The sequence below is a fragment of the Bos grunniens genome, chromosome X (assembly GCF_055505025.1).
Source record: "Bos grunniens cultivar Pamir isolate PY7600 chromosome X, Bosgru_T2T1.0, whole genome shotgun sequence".
In the NCBI taxonomy this organism is placed as follows: domain Eukaryota; kingdom Metazoa; phylum Chordata; class Mammalia; order Artiodactyla; family Bovidae; genus Bos; species Bos grunniens.
Window position 1 is genome coordinate 132,063,889 of NC_141194.1, and position 16,084 is coordinate 132,079,972.

At 44.8% G+C, this 16,084-nt stretch overlaps 1 protein-coding gene across 9 annotated transcripts in view; it reads left to right on the top strand.

Moving 5' to 3' along the window:
- Positions 1-13,249: 13,249 nt before the first annotated feature.
- LOC147341427 (fibrous sheath-interacting protein 2-like) overlaps positions 13,250-16,084 on the top strand; it is an 81,740-nt gene continuing 78,905 nt past the window's right edge. For 3 of the 9 annotated variants that reach the window (XM_086389303.1, XM_086389305.1, XM_086389309.1), the window contains exons 1-2: positions 14,466-14,828; positions 15,209-15,334. In XM_086389303.1, the coding sequence (XP_086245429.1) occupies positions 14,730-14,828; positions 15,209-15,334 (225 nt within the window). In that variant the 5' untranslated portion in view covers positions 14,466-14,729. Of the gene's footprint in view, positions 13,598-14,465; positions 14,829-15,208; positions 15,335-16,084 lie in introns of those variants that run through there. The other 6 variants (XM_086389310.1, XM_086389304.1, XR_015159661.1 and 3 more) reach the window with 5 other exon arrangements.

The following is a 16,084-nucleotide window of genomic DNA, read 5'->3' on the forward strand; positions in this document are numbered from 1 at the left end:
AGGTGGTGTTATAATTTTTGCTTTAACCATAAAATATGATTTAAGAAACAAACAAAAAAATAAGATAGTTCATTACTCTTATGCCTATTTTTACCCATTTTGATGTTCTTCTTTCCTTTCTGAAATTCTAAGTCTTCTTCTAATTTTTTTCTCTCTATGGTTCAGATTGGGTGAATTCTATTGATCTCTCTTTAAACTTTGTCTAAACTTTGAGTTTATCCTTTGTCTTTTTCACTCTGCTATTGAGCCCATCCAATGAGTGGGTTTTTTTTAATTTCCTGTTATCACATTTTTCAGTCAGTACTATAATTTCCACTTAGTCCTTTTTTAAGCTTCTATTTCTTTTCTGAGATTTTATTTTTTATTTCAAGAAAGTATGTAATTGCTTATTGAAGCATTTTTTAATGAATGCTTTAAAATCCTTGTCAGATAATTCTGACATCTGCTTCATCTGACTATTGGCGTCATATTCAAATTGTGATTTTCCTGGTTCTCAGGATGATGAGAAACTTGCTGTTTAAACCTGGATATTTTAAGTATTATAAGGCCTGGATCTTGTTTATAAATTTTGCTTTAGGAGGCCTCCCCTGACATTGCTCTAGCAAGGGAATCGGGGAGGGGGTGCTGCCTCATTCTTCCTGTGTGTGTGTGTGTGTTTTTTTTTATATGCAATGTACATGGTTTCTAACTACACTTAGTAGGAAGAATGGAAAAGGCAGTGGAACCCCACTCCAGTACTCTTGCCTGGAAAATCCCATGGACAGAGGGGCCTGGTGGGCTGCAGTCCGTGGGGTCGCTGAGGGTCGGACATGACTGAGCGACTTCACTGTCACTTTTTCACTTTCATGCATTGGAGAAGGAAATGGCAACCCACTCCAGTATTCTTGCCTGGAGAATCCCAGGGACGGGGGATCCTGGTGGGCTGCCGTCTATGGGGTCGCACAGAGTCGGACACGACTAAAGCGACTTAGCAGCAGCAGCAGTAGGAAGAATAGGGAAAAGTATACCTGTTCCACCTTTCCAGAAGTGGAAATCTTCATCTCTGTTATTGATTCCTAGCTTATTTCTATTATGGTCTGTTTTAGGTCCCCAGGGCTGCCATAACAACGTACCAAAAACTGGGTGGTTTAAAACAACAGAAATTTATCATATCACAGTTCTGGAGGCTTGAAGCCTGAAATCAAGGTGCCAGCAGGGCCATGCTCCTTGTAAAACTTATAGGGGAAAATGCTTCCTTTCTTCCTCCTAGCTCCTGGTGATTGCTACTAATCCTTGACATTCCTTGGTTTGCAGCTGCAGCACTTCAGTCTCAGCCTCTGTTGTCACATGGCATTCTACCTTCATGTGTCTCCTTAGAGGGACACCAGTCATATTTGATTAAGGGCACCGGACTCCAGGATGACCTCATCTTAACTAATTACATCTGCAATGATCCTATTTCCAAATTCTGTCACATTCTAAGGTATGACTACAATATATGTCTTGGGAGAATACAATTTAACCAGAAACATTATCAAAGACTATACTTTCATCATTTAAATGCTTTTGAACTTAAGACTTGTTTTATGGCCCAGAATATGTCCTGTCTGTCTTGGCACTTGAAAAGAATGTGTGTTTGGGGTTGTTGGGTGAAGTGTGGTATAAATGTCACTTGGGATGTGCTTGTTGACAGTTCAGTTCAGGTCTCCGAGGTCCTTTACTGGTTTTCTGTCTATTTGATCATCAGTTACTGAGACGGAGTGTTGAGCTATTTCCACATTGTTGTTGTTGTTTAGTCGCTCAGTCGTGTCTGACTATTTTGCGACTCCATGGACTGTAACCTGCCAGGATCCTCTGTCCACGGGATTGCCCAGGCAAAAATACTGGAGTGAGTTGCCATTTCCTTCTCCAGGGGATCTTCCTGACCCAGGGATTGAACCTGCATCTCTTGCATTGGAAAGCATATTCTTTACCACTGAGCCACCAGGGAATAATCTATCTATTGCTTTTCTCCTGTCTATAAGTTTCTGCTTCATGTATTTTAAGGCTCTGTTTCTTGTTACTTCATTTCTTTCTCTCTTTTTTTTTCTTTTTTTTGCCTTTCTTTGGGTTACCTGCACATGATTCCAGGATTCCATCTTGATTTATTTTTAGGTTCCACCAGGTTTTTGTTTGTTAACCAGGACCCCCAACATATTTTAGCTGTGAAGCCACAAAAAGAGTAATAATGAGGCCCCAGCTTTCCTGTCTCCACTAATTCCCCCTTCACTGTTTCACTTCACTGACTAAACACGCTTAGCTTCTCAGATGGCCCTGTAATCTCCTATTTGTCTACTCTAGCCAGCACTTCAGCATAGATGCTTCGTGACAGTTTCTCAGATCTTCTTTCTCCCCAACTCTTTGAAAGTTGTGTAAGGTCCAATGTTATTTCATAATACATATAGTGGCCCTGCCACTCCTCTGACTGAATCCTGAGAGAGAATAGAGGGCATGTGCAGAGAAGGGCCAAGACAGTCCAGCTATTTCAACCTTCAGAGCCAAGGCCCCAGATACATGAGTAGAGCCATCTTAGACCACTGAAATTGGTACTTAAAAATAATGTGCTTTTGCAAAAAAGAAAAGAAGAAGAAGAAGAAAGGAAAAAGCTAAAACAGGTGTATTAACTTTGGGACTGAGTTGTGGGGAGAGGCTAGAAAAACAGCTAGGAAAATGTTAATAAAGGTTGGGAAATGGGTAAACAAAGTAGAATCTCTAAGAGTGGTGAGGAAACTGTAATAGAAGGTTGGAAAATGACATCTCATGTCATATAGGTAAAAAACAACTGGCAAAACTGTCATCTGAAGTAAATGGAAGATGGAAAATATGTACCTAATGAATTTGTGTATCTACCTAAGGAGAAGATCCAGTCAAGCAGAATGCTGATAGTGCCATTTAACATTTAGCCGCATGTGATAATGTACACAAAGAGAGAGGTGAGCCGAGCAGCATTTGCAAATGGAATTTTAGAGGAAATATAGAAGAGCCAGGATTTTCTGGGTCAGAAAATAAAACTTTCATATTTCTAGTTTTCCAAGCCAGCAAAGATTAAGAGTGTAACATACTATCCTTTGTGAAGACCCCAGAAAGATATAAGTTGGTGTTTAAGAAACCTTTTCAAATAGAAAAAAAGGCATTGTATATAGGCAGAACACTAACATAAATCATACCTGTATGTTTTTTGGATCTGTCTCCTAAGAGAAAAGAAACAAAAGCAAAAATAAACAATTGGGACCTAATTAAACTTAAAAGCTTTATGCAGTAAAGGAAACCATCAACAAAATGGAAAGATACTGAATGTGAGAAAATACTTACAAACGATATGACTGTTAAGGGGCTACTATTCAAAATATATAAACAGCTCATACATCAACATCAAAATCAACATCAAATCAACATAAAAAAAATCCAATTTAAAAATGGGCAGAACTGCATAGACTTTTTCCAAAGAAGACATTCAGATGGCCAACAGGCAAATGAAAAGATGCTCAACACAGTTAATCATCAGAGAAATGCAAGTCAAAAGCAGAATGAGATATCACCTCACACCTGTCAGAATAGTTATCATCAAAAAAGACTACAGATGACCAATGTTAACAAGGATGTGGAGAAAAGGGAACCCTAGTACATTGTTGGTAGGAATGTAAATTGGTGTAGTTACTATGGAAAACAGTATGGAGGTTCTTAAAAAACCTGAATATAGAAATACCATGTGATCCAGCAATTCCACTCATGGATACATATCCAGTGAAATAAAAAACACTATTTCAGGGCTTCCCTGGTGGCTCAGTGATAAAGAATCTGATTGCCAATCAGGAGACAAGGGTTCAATCCCTGATCCAGGAAGATCCCACATGCTGTGGGGCAACTAAGCCCCTGCACCACAGCTACTGAGCCCGTGCTCTAGAGCCCAGGAGCCACAACTCCTGAGCCCTCATAACACAACTACTGTAGCCCACGCACCCTAGAGCCTATGCTCCACAAGAAAAGCCACCACAATGAGAAGCCTGCACATCACGACTAGAGAGTAACCCCCACCTCCCCTACAACTAGAGAAAAGCTTCAGCAGCAACCCAGCAGAGCCAAAAATAAATAAATAAAAAATACTAGTTCAGTAAGATACATGCACTTCAGTGCTCATAGCAGCACTTATATGGAAGCAATCTAAGTGCCCATTCAACAGATGAACAGATAAAGAAGATGCAATGGAATATTAGTCATAAAAATAGAATGAGATTTTTCCATTTGCAACAGCATGGATGGACCCAGAGGGTATAATTCTTACTGAATCTTAAGTCAAATACAGAAAGACAAATACATATGTTATCACTTATACGTAGAATCTAAAAAATAAAACAAATTACTAATATAACAAAACAGAAACAGACTTACAAATATAGATAACAAACTAGTGGTTACCAGTGGGGAGAGGGAAGAGAAGAGGGGCAATACAGAGGTATAAAGTACTATGCATAAAATAATCTACAAGAATATATTGTGCAGCACAGGGGATATAGCCAATATTTTATAATAATTTTAAATGGAGTATAATCTGTAAACATATTGAATCACTACACTGTACACCGGAAACTAATGAAACACTGCAAATCAACTACACTTCAATTTAAAAAGAAAAAAGGCATTGTCCCCAGCCCTTAACATGCTATCCAAAGTAGAAAGAAGCCCATCTCAAAAAATGTTGTGGGTATAATTGCATTCTACGGACTCAGATTCATATGAACCCCATACTTTATTCCTTTGAATCTATAAATGTTCTATATGTTCCCTCCCTCTTACTGCGCCCCCAACTGAAGTTGCTATATAACACAGGGAGCTCAGCCTGGTGCTCTGTGACAACCTACAGGGGTGGGATGGGGGGACGGTAAGAGGGAGGGAACATATGTATACTCATGGCTGATTCATGTAGTTGTATGGCAGAAACTAATACAACATTGCAAAGCAATTATCCAATTAAAAATAAATTTTAAAAGTCACTATAAGTTCTGTACAAATATACTACAATATAATAATTAAAAAAGCATGTGTGTGCGTGTGCTCACATGGTAATGTATACATTAGGGTTTCCCTGGTAGCTCAGATACCTGGTTTCCCTGGTAATGAATCTGGCTGCAAAGCAGGAGACCTGGGTTCAGTCCCTGAGTTGGGAAGATCCCCTGGAGAAGGGAACCACTACCCACTCCAGTACTCTGGCCTGGAGAAATCCATGGACAGAGGACCCTGGCAGGGGTCCCAAAGAGTTGGACCACAGGGTCCATGGGGTCCCAAAGAATCGGACATGACTGAGCAGCTTCACTTTCACTTTCAATGTATATGTTTCCATGCTACTGTCTCAATTCATCCCACCCTCTTCTTCCCCCGCTGTACCCACAAGTCTGTTCTCTATGTCTGCATCTCTATTCCTGCCCTGCATATAGGTTCATCAGTATCATTTTCCTAGATTCCATACATATGTGTTAATATACAATATTTGTTTTCCCCCTTCTGACTTACTTCATTCTGTATAACAGGCTCTAGGTTCACGACCTCACTAGAACTGACTCAAATGCTGAACCCACATTTTTAAGAAAACTGAACTAGCAAAACCCCTTCAAATAGATCTAAGAGGGTTTGAGATTGCTCCATTTGCAAATTCCAACTGGGCCCCCAACTTTCTGTGCGTAGGGAGGGAGCAGGCTGAGAAAGCCACTAAGCTGCAAATATACGCTTTTTTTTTTTTTTAAATAAAAGTATGACCATGGGGTCATGTCAAGAGCCCAGAGGATGAAAATAAGAACTATGAATAACAGTAAACTAGGAAGCCACTCCCAGGGAATAGAATGAGGATTGAGTCAAGGATTTCTCTGCTCCAAGAAAAGGGGGACCTGGCAGCACATATCCAGGTGGTTCTATGGTTGCTATGGGTCAATGACTCCTTTGTACCTCTCTTTTCAAGTGGGAGTGTTTACTGTAGTTATCTTGTCCCCATAACACCAATGTGGTTGGAGGGCGGTACAGATAACTTGTGTGGCAGATTGCATTTTTCCAAATATGGGCACATTAATATATAGATTATCCTATATGCTGTTCTCACAATGTGACATTGACAGCTCTCTTCAAGATGGTGGCATCCATGTTCCTTGCCTTTGAGCTTTGGTTGACTTTTGTAACTGCCTCAGCCAAATAAAATGTGGTGAAAGTGATGCTGTAAAGGTAACAGCTTTTGCCTGGCACCCTCTCTCACATGCTCTTGCTCTCGCACTCTCTCTCCCCTTGCCTTGGAAATGCAGTGCTGTGTTGTGAGGAAGCCCAGTCAATATGAAGAGATTAGTGTGGCTGTTCTAGCTGACAACCACAGACAGGCTACTAGCCAACAGCTACAAGCCACACACGTGAGTAAACAGAGCCTTAAGATGACGCTAGCCTTCACTGATGGAGAAGGCAATGGCACCCCACTCCAGTACTCTTGCCTGGAGAATCCTGTGGATGGAGGAGCCTGATAGGCTGCAGTCCATGGGGTCGCTAAGAGTCGGACACGACTGAGCGACTTCCCTTTCACTTTTCACTTTCATGCATTGGAGGAGGAAATGGCAACCCACTCCAGTGTTCTTGCCTGGAGAATCCCAGGGACGGCGGAGCCTGGTGGGCTGCCGTCTATGGGGTCCCACAGAGTCAGACACGATGGAAGCGACTTAGCAGCAGCAGCAGCAGCAGCCTTCACTGAAAGGGTCTTCCAACTGAAGCCCCAGACATCATGGAACAAACTATACCCTCTGATGCCCTGTCTGAAAGAGAAGCCAAGAAGGTAATAAATTATTTTGCATTGTTTTAAGCCACCAAGTATAGGGGTAACTTGTTATGTGGCAGTAGATAAGGGATGCAAACTGTTTTACAGGAAGCTACCTCTGGGTGTGTGACTGTAGACAAAATTGTAGACAAAATTCTGGACGTTGAGCTGAGGCTATAATTGGATGAAATATCTGACGTCTTAGGAGAGGTAAGTATACTTTGCACGTAGGAAGAACACAAATCACAGGTACCAGAGAGAGGACAGTGCTATATTGTCATATTAATCACCAAAAATGGTTAACCCTCTGCTATATTGACTACGGGCTTGACTGTGTGACATGCTTTGGCCGAGATGATGAAAGCAAAATCTTGAAACTAGTTGCATTTTGGGGTTTACCCTTTCTTACTGCTGGGGAACCTAAGACCACCATGTCAAGCAGCATAGCCTTAGCTCCTAGAGGATTAAAAAACTCATGGAGTGAGAGTCCAATTATACAGGTCATTCCAGTTGAGGCCCCAGAATTAGTCAGGCAAAGATAGGGCACAGTCATGCAAGGCAGAGGCACAGAGTCACAAACCGGCTGGTTGTGTGCTGTTCTATATTTCTGTAAGGTCAGGTTTGAGAGGTAGTATTGCAATAGGGTCTTATAGAGGTAGACAGGGACCGAGGCACAAAAATGTTTTATGCTTTGTTTTCATTCTTTCTTCTTTAGGATCATTAGGGGTTTTAAGTAAGGGATAGACACGATCAGTTAGCAATTTAGAAAGATAATTTTAGTGGCAGAACAAAAGATGGATTAGAGAGGTGAGAGGTGGGAGATATGCAGAGGTTGTGCTAATGGTGTGGTCAAGAAGTGACAAGTGGCCTAATCGGAGCCATGGTGGAAGAAGTGGCAAGGAGAGGGAAAATATGGGAAACATTTAGGAGGTGAATACACTAGGGCTTAAGGATGGATTGAATGTCAAGGTCGTGGAGGAAAGGGAGGCATCTAGGAGCATTTTCTGGGGTCTGGCTTCAGTACCACTGGTACCAGTCACTGAGGCAGGAAATATAGGAAGAATAATAAGGCCTTTTTTTAGTTCTGTTTTAGTGAGGGGAGGCTGAGTTGAGTTTTGAGTATGTCCGTTTCAGTTGTTTGTCAGACATCCATATAGAGATGTTTGGCTGGCAATAGTGTATATAACCAGGCTAGAGTTTTAAATGCAGGAGTTGTAGTCATATATGTGAAAATAAAACAAGAACACATACAATGTACTGATTAAGAGTATAGCTTTTGGGCTCATTTAACTTGGATTCATGGAGAAGGCAATGGCACCCCACTCCAGTACTCTTGCCTGCAAAATCCCATGGATGGAGGGGCCTGGTGGACTGCAGTTCATGGGGTCGCTAGGAGTCGGGCACGACTGAGCGATTTCCCTTTCACTTTTCACTTTCATGCATTGGAGAAGGAAATGGCAACCCACTCCAGTGTTCTTGCCTGGAGAATCCCAGGGACAGGGGAGCCTGGTGGGCTGCCGTCTATGGGGTCACACAGAGTCGGACACGACTGAAGCAACTTAGCAGCAGCAGCAGCAGCAACTTGGATTCAAATCTCAGCTCCATCACATATTACCCAGAGTCATTGAGAAAAAATGTCTTCAGCTACAGAGACAGAGTAAACATAGACAAGGTTGTTGTGAGGATTAAACAAGGCAAGGTTTAGCAAAGAATCTAAAATTAATAAATTCTCAATAAGTGGTAGATATTGTTACTAAATGATCAAGAAATAACAAAGAAGTAGACCAAAACCATGGAGCCAAGAAGTGGCCAAAAGGCACTTGAAAAGATGCTTAACATCACTAATCATCAGAGAAATGCAAATCAAAAGTACAATAAGATAGCACCCCACATCCATTAGGAGAGCTAGTATTAGAAGGAAAGAGAGAGAGAGAGAAAAGGAGGGAGGGAAAGAGGGAAGAAAGAAGAGAAAAAGGAAGGAAAGAAGGAAATAACAACTGTTGGCAACAATGTGGAGAAATTGAAACTCTTGTGTACTGTTGGGGGGATGGTAAAATAGAATAACCCCCATGGAAAACAATAAAGATCCTCAAGAAATTTAAAATACAATCACCATATGATCCAGCAATCCCACTTCTAGGTATATATATCCAAAAATTTTTGAAATAGGGTCTCAAAGAGACATTTGCACATCCATGTTCATAGGAGTACTATTCACAATAGGTTGTCTGAGGAGGCCTTACAAATAGCTGAGAAAAGAAGAGAAGCAAAAGGCAAAGGAGAAAAGGAAAGATATACCCATCTGAAGGCAGAGTTCCAACAAATAGCAAGGAGAGAAAAGAAAGCCTTTCTAAGTGATCAATGCAAAAAAAAAAAAAAAAAAAAATAGAGGAAAACAGTAGACTGGGAAAGACTAGAGATCTCTTCAAGAAAATTAGAGATACCAAGGGAACATTTCATGCAAAGATGGACACAATAAAGGACAGAAACGGTATGGACCTAACAGAAGCAGAAGATATTAAGAAGAGGTGGCAAGAATACACAGAAGAACTGTACAAAAATGATTTTCATGACCCAGATAACCAGAGTGGTGTGATCACTCACCTAGAGCCAGACATCCTGGAGTCCAAAGTCAAGTGGGCCTTATGAAGCTTCACTACAAACAAAGCTAGTGGAGGTGATGGAATTCAAGGAATTGAATATAAGAGTCTGTTCTTATATATCACTCACTCATAAATATCAATTATATTCCTTGATATAAGTGAAATCAAGGAATCTTTTGCGATTGGCTTATTTCAATTAGCAAAATAACTTCAAAGTTCATACATGTAGAAGCATGTGGTATGATTTCTTCCCTTTTAAAGGGTGAATAAAGGTCTGTTAAATGTATCTATCTCTATCACATTTTCTTTATCCATTCAACCATTAGTGAACATTTAGGTTGCTTCCACTTCTTCAGTTCAGTTCAGTCCCTCTGTCCTGTCTGACTCTTTGTGACCCCATGGACTGCAGCACACCAGGCTTCCCTGTCCATCACCAACTCCCAGAGCTTGCTCAAACTCATGTCCATTGAGTTGGTGATGCCATCCAACCATCTCAACTTCTGTCATCTCCTTCTCCTCCTGCCTTCAATCTTTCCCAGCATCAGGGTTTTTTCAAATGAGTCAGATCTTCCCATCAGGTGTTTCAGCTGATATCTGAAGGTATCTGTAGTAGTCCAATTCCTAGAAACAGAAATCAAAATGGTAGTTCACCAGGAACTGGGACAAGGGAAGAAAGGAGAATTGTTTAATGGGTACAGACCCAGTTTTGCAAAACGAAAAAATTCCGGAGATCTGTTACATAACAATTTGAATATATGTAACATTGACTGCAGCCATGAAATTAAAAGACACTTACTCCTTGGAAGAAAAGTTGTGACCAACCTAGATAGCATATTGAAAAGCAGAGACATTACTTTGCCAACAAAGGTCCGTCTAGTCAAGGCTATGGTTTTTCCTGTGGTCATGTATGGATGTGAGAGTTGGACTGTGAAGAAAGCTGAGTGCCGGAGAATTGATGCTTTTGAACTGTGGTGTTGGAGAAGACTCTTGAGAGTCCCTTGGACTGCAAGGAGATCCAACCAGTCCATTCTGAAGGAGATCAGCCCTGGGATTTCTTTGGAAGGAATGATGCTAAAGCTGAAACTCCAGTATTTTGGCCACCTCATGTGAAGAGTTGACTCATTGGAAAAGACTCTGATGCTGGGAGGGAATGGGGGCAGGAGGAGAAGGGGACGACAGAGGATGAGATGGCTGGATGGCATCACTGACTCAATGGATGTGAGTCTCAGTGAACTCCAGGAGTTGGTGGTGGACAGGGAGGCCTGGCGTGCTGCGATTCATGGGGTCGCAAAGAGTCGGACACGACTGAGCAACTGAACTGAACATTATTGAGCTGTACACTTAAAAATGGTTAAGATGGTAAATTTTATGTTATGCATTTTAGCACAATGAAAAGAGTCATGAAAGAACATGGAGACAAAAGTACAGATTCCCGACAAACCAAGTGCAGTCTCAGCTATTAATATATTTACCATCTAGTGAGTTCCTGGGCAGCAAGAACTATGCTTTACTCACTGTTGTATCCTCAGCACCCAGCACAGTGTCTGGCAGAGCAGGCACTCAATAAATGTTGGATAATCTAATGTAAGGTGCCTACGAGCTAAGTCGCTTCAGTCCTGTCTGACTCTTTGTGACCCCATGGACTGTAGCCTGCCAGGCTCCTCTGTCCGTGGGATTTTCCAGGCAAGAATACTGGAATGGGTTATCATTCCCTCTTCCAGGGCATCTTCCCTACCCAGGATTGAACCCATGCCTCCTGTCTCCTATATTGGCAGGCGGGTTCTTTACCACTAGCGCCATCTGCAGTATATATCCTGTACTGGCAGGTGGGTTCCATACCACTAGCGCCACATGGGGTATGTATCCTGTATTGGCAGGTGGGTTCTTTACCACTAGCGCCACCTAGGAAGCGCTGATAAGGTAGAAAACATAAGATAGAAAGAAATAGAAGAGCGAAAAAGAGAGGACAAGGAGCGTAGAGAGATGAAGAGCCCAAGACAGGAAAGAAAGCATTGAGTCCTGGAAAAACTAGTATGTTCTAAATGAGACTAGGGGAAGGACATGCCTAGCAGAAATGGTCGGTCACGGAATCTATAAAGTGGGCAGATGTATAAAGCCAGTCCTCTGGTCTTAGTGCAAACTACAAAATTACTCAGAGGCATGTGTTGAACAGAATCTTTGGGGGTAAGGAAGAATTACAAGAATTACAGGAAACTATCCAGAGACAAGGGCTTTCCTAGAGGCTCAGTGATAAAGAATCCGCCTGCCAGTGGAGGAGATGTGAGTTCGATCCCTGAGTCGGGAAGATCCCCTGGAGAAGGAAATGGCAACCCACGCCGGTATTCCTGCCTGGGAAATCCCATGGACAGAGAAGACTGGTGGGCTATGATCAAAAGAGTCAGACACGATTTAACGAATAAACAAGAACAATACATTGAGAAAAACTGATACATTTCTGGTTTAATTTAAATTACGGCTATTGGTTTCAGGTTGGAAGGTAATGTCAACTATGGTGGTCCTACACCAAGTCTTTTGGACCATTTCCCCATCTCGCTTGGCCCTTGAGGCTTGGGCTCTGCGCATGCGCCAGAGGCCCCAGGTGGCAGCTAGTGTGGTCACAACGCCCCATCCCCTCACTTGAGGGCGACGCCCTTTGGGGAGGCGCCCTTTTAGGACGTCAGCACGGCAGCCTGGAACCCAGCATTGTGAGGGGCGTGGCCTGGAGGAGCCGTTATCCTCGTGACCACTGGCTGGGTTGACCAGACTAGCTGCGGGCGTAGAGAGGGAAAGGTGTGCGCGAAGAGAAGAAACCGAGACGGCTTGTGGCACCCCAGCCCCCGGCCCCCTGGGGGCTGATGGGTGGCCATGGACCGGTACCTCAATAACTGCTACAAGGCTGCCCAGGCCGCCACCTCTAAGGCGGCAGCCAGCAGCCTAACTGCCAACAGGGAGCTGTGTGACTCTGTGAGTGGGGGCCAGTCGGTCATCCTCCTTCTGTTTCTTGCTCCAGGGCTGGGTCTTGGGAGGGAAGGAGGGCGGGCAGATGAAAGACTACGGGCGAGGACTCAGCAGAGGCGGGTGGGTCCTTGAACCTGGGTTTCTAAGCCAGTCCTCTGGTCTTAGTGCAAACTACACAATTACTCAGAGGCATGCGTTGAACAGAATCATAGCTCTTTGAGGGTCAGAAGAATTAGAATTACAGGCAGCTATCCAGAGACAAGGGCTTTCCTAATGGCTCAGTGGTAAAGAATCTGCCTGCCAATGCAGGAGATGTGAGTTCGATCCCTGAGTCGGGAAGATCCCCTGGAGAAGGAAATGGCAACCCACGCCAGTATTCCTGCCTGGGAAATCCCACAGACAGAGGAGCCTGGTGGGCTACGGTCAAAAGAGTCGGACACGATTTAACGAATAAACAAGAACAATACATTGACAAAAACTGATATATTTCTGCTGCTGCTGCTAAGTCGCTTCAGTCGTGTCCGACTCTGTGCGACCCCATAGACGGCAGCCCACCAGGCTCCCCTGTCCCTGGGATTCTCCAGGCAAGAATACTGGAGTGGGCTGCCATTTCCTTCTCCAATGCATGAAAGTGAAAAGTGAAGGTGAAGTCGCTCAGTCGTGTCCGACTCTTAGCGACCCCATGGACTGCAGCCCACCAGGCTCCTCCGTCCATGGGATTTTGCAGGCAAGAGTACTGGAGTGGGGGGCTATTGGTTTCAGGTTGAAAGGTAATGTCAACTATGGTGGTCCTACACCAAGTCTTTTGGACCATTTCCCCATCTCGCTTGGCCCTTGAGGCTTGGGCTCTGCGCATGCGCCAGAGGCCCCAGGTGGCAGCTAGTGTGGTCACAACGCCCCATCCCCTCACTTGAGGGCGACGCCCTTTGGGGAGGCGCCCTTTTAGGACGTCAGCACGGCAGCCTGGAACCCAGCATTGTGAGGGGCGTGGCCTGGAGGAGCCGTTATCCTCGTGACCACTGGCTGGGTTGCCCAGACTAGCTGCGGGCGTAGAGAGGGAAAGGTGTGCGCGAAGAGAAGAAACCGAGACGGCTTGTGGCACCCCAGCCCCCGGCCCCCTGGGGGCTGATGGGTGGCCATGGACCGGTACCTCAATAACTGCTACAAGGCTGCCCAGGCCGCCGCCTCTAAGGCGGCAGCCAGCAGCCTAACTGCCAACAGGGAGCTGTGTGACTCTGTGAGTGGGGGCCAGTCGGTCATCCTCCTTCTGTTTCTTGCTCCAGGGCTGGGTCTTGGGAGGGAAGGAGGGCGGGCAGATGAAAGACTACGGGGGAGGACTCAGCAGAGGCGGGTGGGTCCTTGAACCTGGGTTTCTAAGCCAGTCCTCTGGTCTTAGTGCAAACTACACAATTACTCAGAGGCATGCGTTGAACAGAATCATAGCTCTTTGAGGGTCAGAAGAATTAGAATTACAGGCAGCTATCCAGAGACAAGGGCTTTCCTAATGGCTCAGTGGTAAAGAATCTGCCTGCCAATGCAGGAGATGTGAGTTCGATCCCTGAGTCGGGAAGATCCCCTGGAGAAGGAAATGGCAACCCACGCCAGTATTCCTGCCTGGGAAATCCCACAGACAGAGGAGCCTGGTGGGCTACGGTCAAAAGAGTCGGACACGATTTAACGAATAAACAAGAACAATACATTGACAAAAACTGATATATTTCTGCTGCTGCTGCTAAGTCGCTTCAGTCGTGTCCGACTCTGTGCGACCCCATAGACGGCAGCCCACCAGGCTCCCCTGTCCCTGGGATTCTCCAGGCAAGAATACTGGAGTGGGCTGCCATTTCCTTCTCCAATGCATGAAAGTGAAAAGTGAAGGTGAAGTCGCTCAGTCGTGTCCGACTCTTAGCGACCCCATGGACTGCAGCCCACCAGGCTCCTCCGTCCATGGGATTTTGCAGGCAAGAGTACTGGAGTGGGGGGCTATTGGTTTCAGGTTGAAAGGTAATGTCAACTATGGTGGTCCTACACCAAGTCTTTTGGACCATTTCCCCATCTCGCTTGGCCCTTGAGGCTTGGGCTCTGCGCATGCGCCAGAGGCCCCAGGTGGCAGCTAGTGTGGTCACAACGCCCCATCCCCTCACTTGAGGGCGACGCCCTTTGGGGAGGCGCCCTTTTAGGACGTCAGCACGGCAGCCTGGAACCCAGCATTGTGAGGGGCGTGGCCTGGAGGAGCCGTTATCCTCGTGACCACTGGCTGGGTTGCCCAGACTAGCTGCGGGCGTAGAGAGGGAAAGGTGTGCGCGAAGAGAAGAAACCGAGACGGCTTGTGGCACCCCAGCCCCCGGCCCCCTGGGGGCTGATGGGTGGCCATGGACCGGTACCTCAATAACTGCTACAAGGCTGCTCAGGCCGCCGCCTCTAAGGCAGCCGCCAGCAGCCTAACTGCCAACAGGAAGCAGTGTGGCTCCGTGAGTGGGGGCCAGTCGGTGATCTTCCTCCTCTTTCTGGCTCCAGGGCTGGGTCTTGGGAGGGAAGGAGGGCGGGCAGACAAAAGACTATGGGGGAGGACTCAGCAGAGGGGTGTGGGCCCTTGAAGCTGGGTTTCCAGCTCCCAGACCCTCTGCAGTGACTAGAGCTCCCTCTGGTCGAGATTAGCTTTGAATGGAGCTCAGAGGTTGGGTTGGTAACAGGGGTAAACAGGGAGGCCTTCAGGTTATCAACAGGGCGGTTTCTTTCAACCCTGAGTGTGTGTCTTTGGTTTATTTGGAGGTATTAGTTTAAGTAGATTGGTCTAAACTAAAATAATAGTACTAGAAACAAAAATAAGGTTTCTACTTATATCTGACAGGCCTCACAAAAAGACCCCATCACAGAGGTCGGAGCCACTGATCTGTTAGATCTTCCTCTTGGGGTCAAGCTTCCAGTCATTCCAGGAAGTAATAATGTTTTCTATACTACAAATTTAAGTGAAAAGGTAAACTAACTTTTAATGGTGCTTAAGTGATTTTCTTGACTGTTTTCTGCTTGCTATTAAACTCGAAACACTGCTATTATTTTGCTTTGAGTCAACTTCAGTTTCACACACCAAGTGAAGTTAAAATGAGTTGAGGTATTCAGTGTCAGAACTTAATGATAGAAGGCTTCGTGATAGGCCTCCGCCACCCAATTCAGCCTTATCTCCGACCCAGACCTCAGCTCCGAAAGGTCCGGGTCTTTTCTCCCTGTCCACACATGGTATGATAATTTCTACTTCTGTGCCTTTGTCCATCTGGGTCCTGACACCTGGCATGCTCTCCTCTGCTTCCTGATCTTCAATTTGAGCCATCTTTCAAGAGCTACTATATGAAGCCTTTCCCCAGTGTCCCAAACCCCAACGGTTTCATCTTTCCTTAGAATTTACATTGCCCTTGATCTGCATTCTCTCACTCAGCACCAAAGTACTGTTTTTCTGGTTCAGAGTGCTGCACGCACTGTTTAAGTCCTCTGCCTAACACTCCCCACCCTGTCCTTAGCTGTAGGCTAAGCCTGAAGGAGGTTCGGAACTCTCTGAGTGTGTGCTTTCATCACGTTATTTCTACTTATTTCCTGATTTTACTTATTTCCTTACCATTCTCCTCTCTAGGGTGTCATCAAGGATGCATAGGGGGCTCCCTGGTATTTCTGATACTTGTCAAATATATATGATTTTTTTAAGTTTTATTGCTGGAAAGCAATATAATTTCTC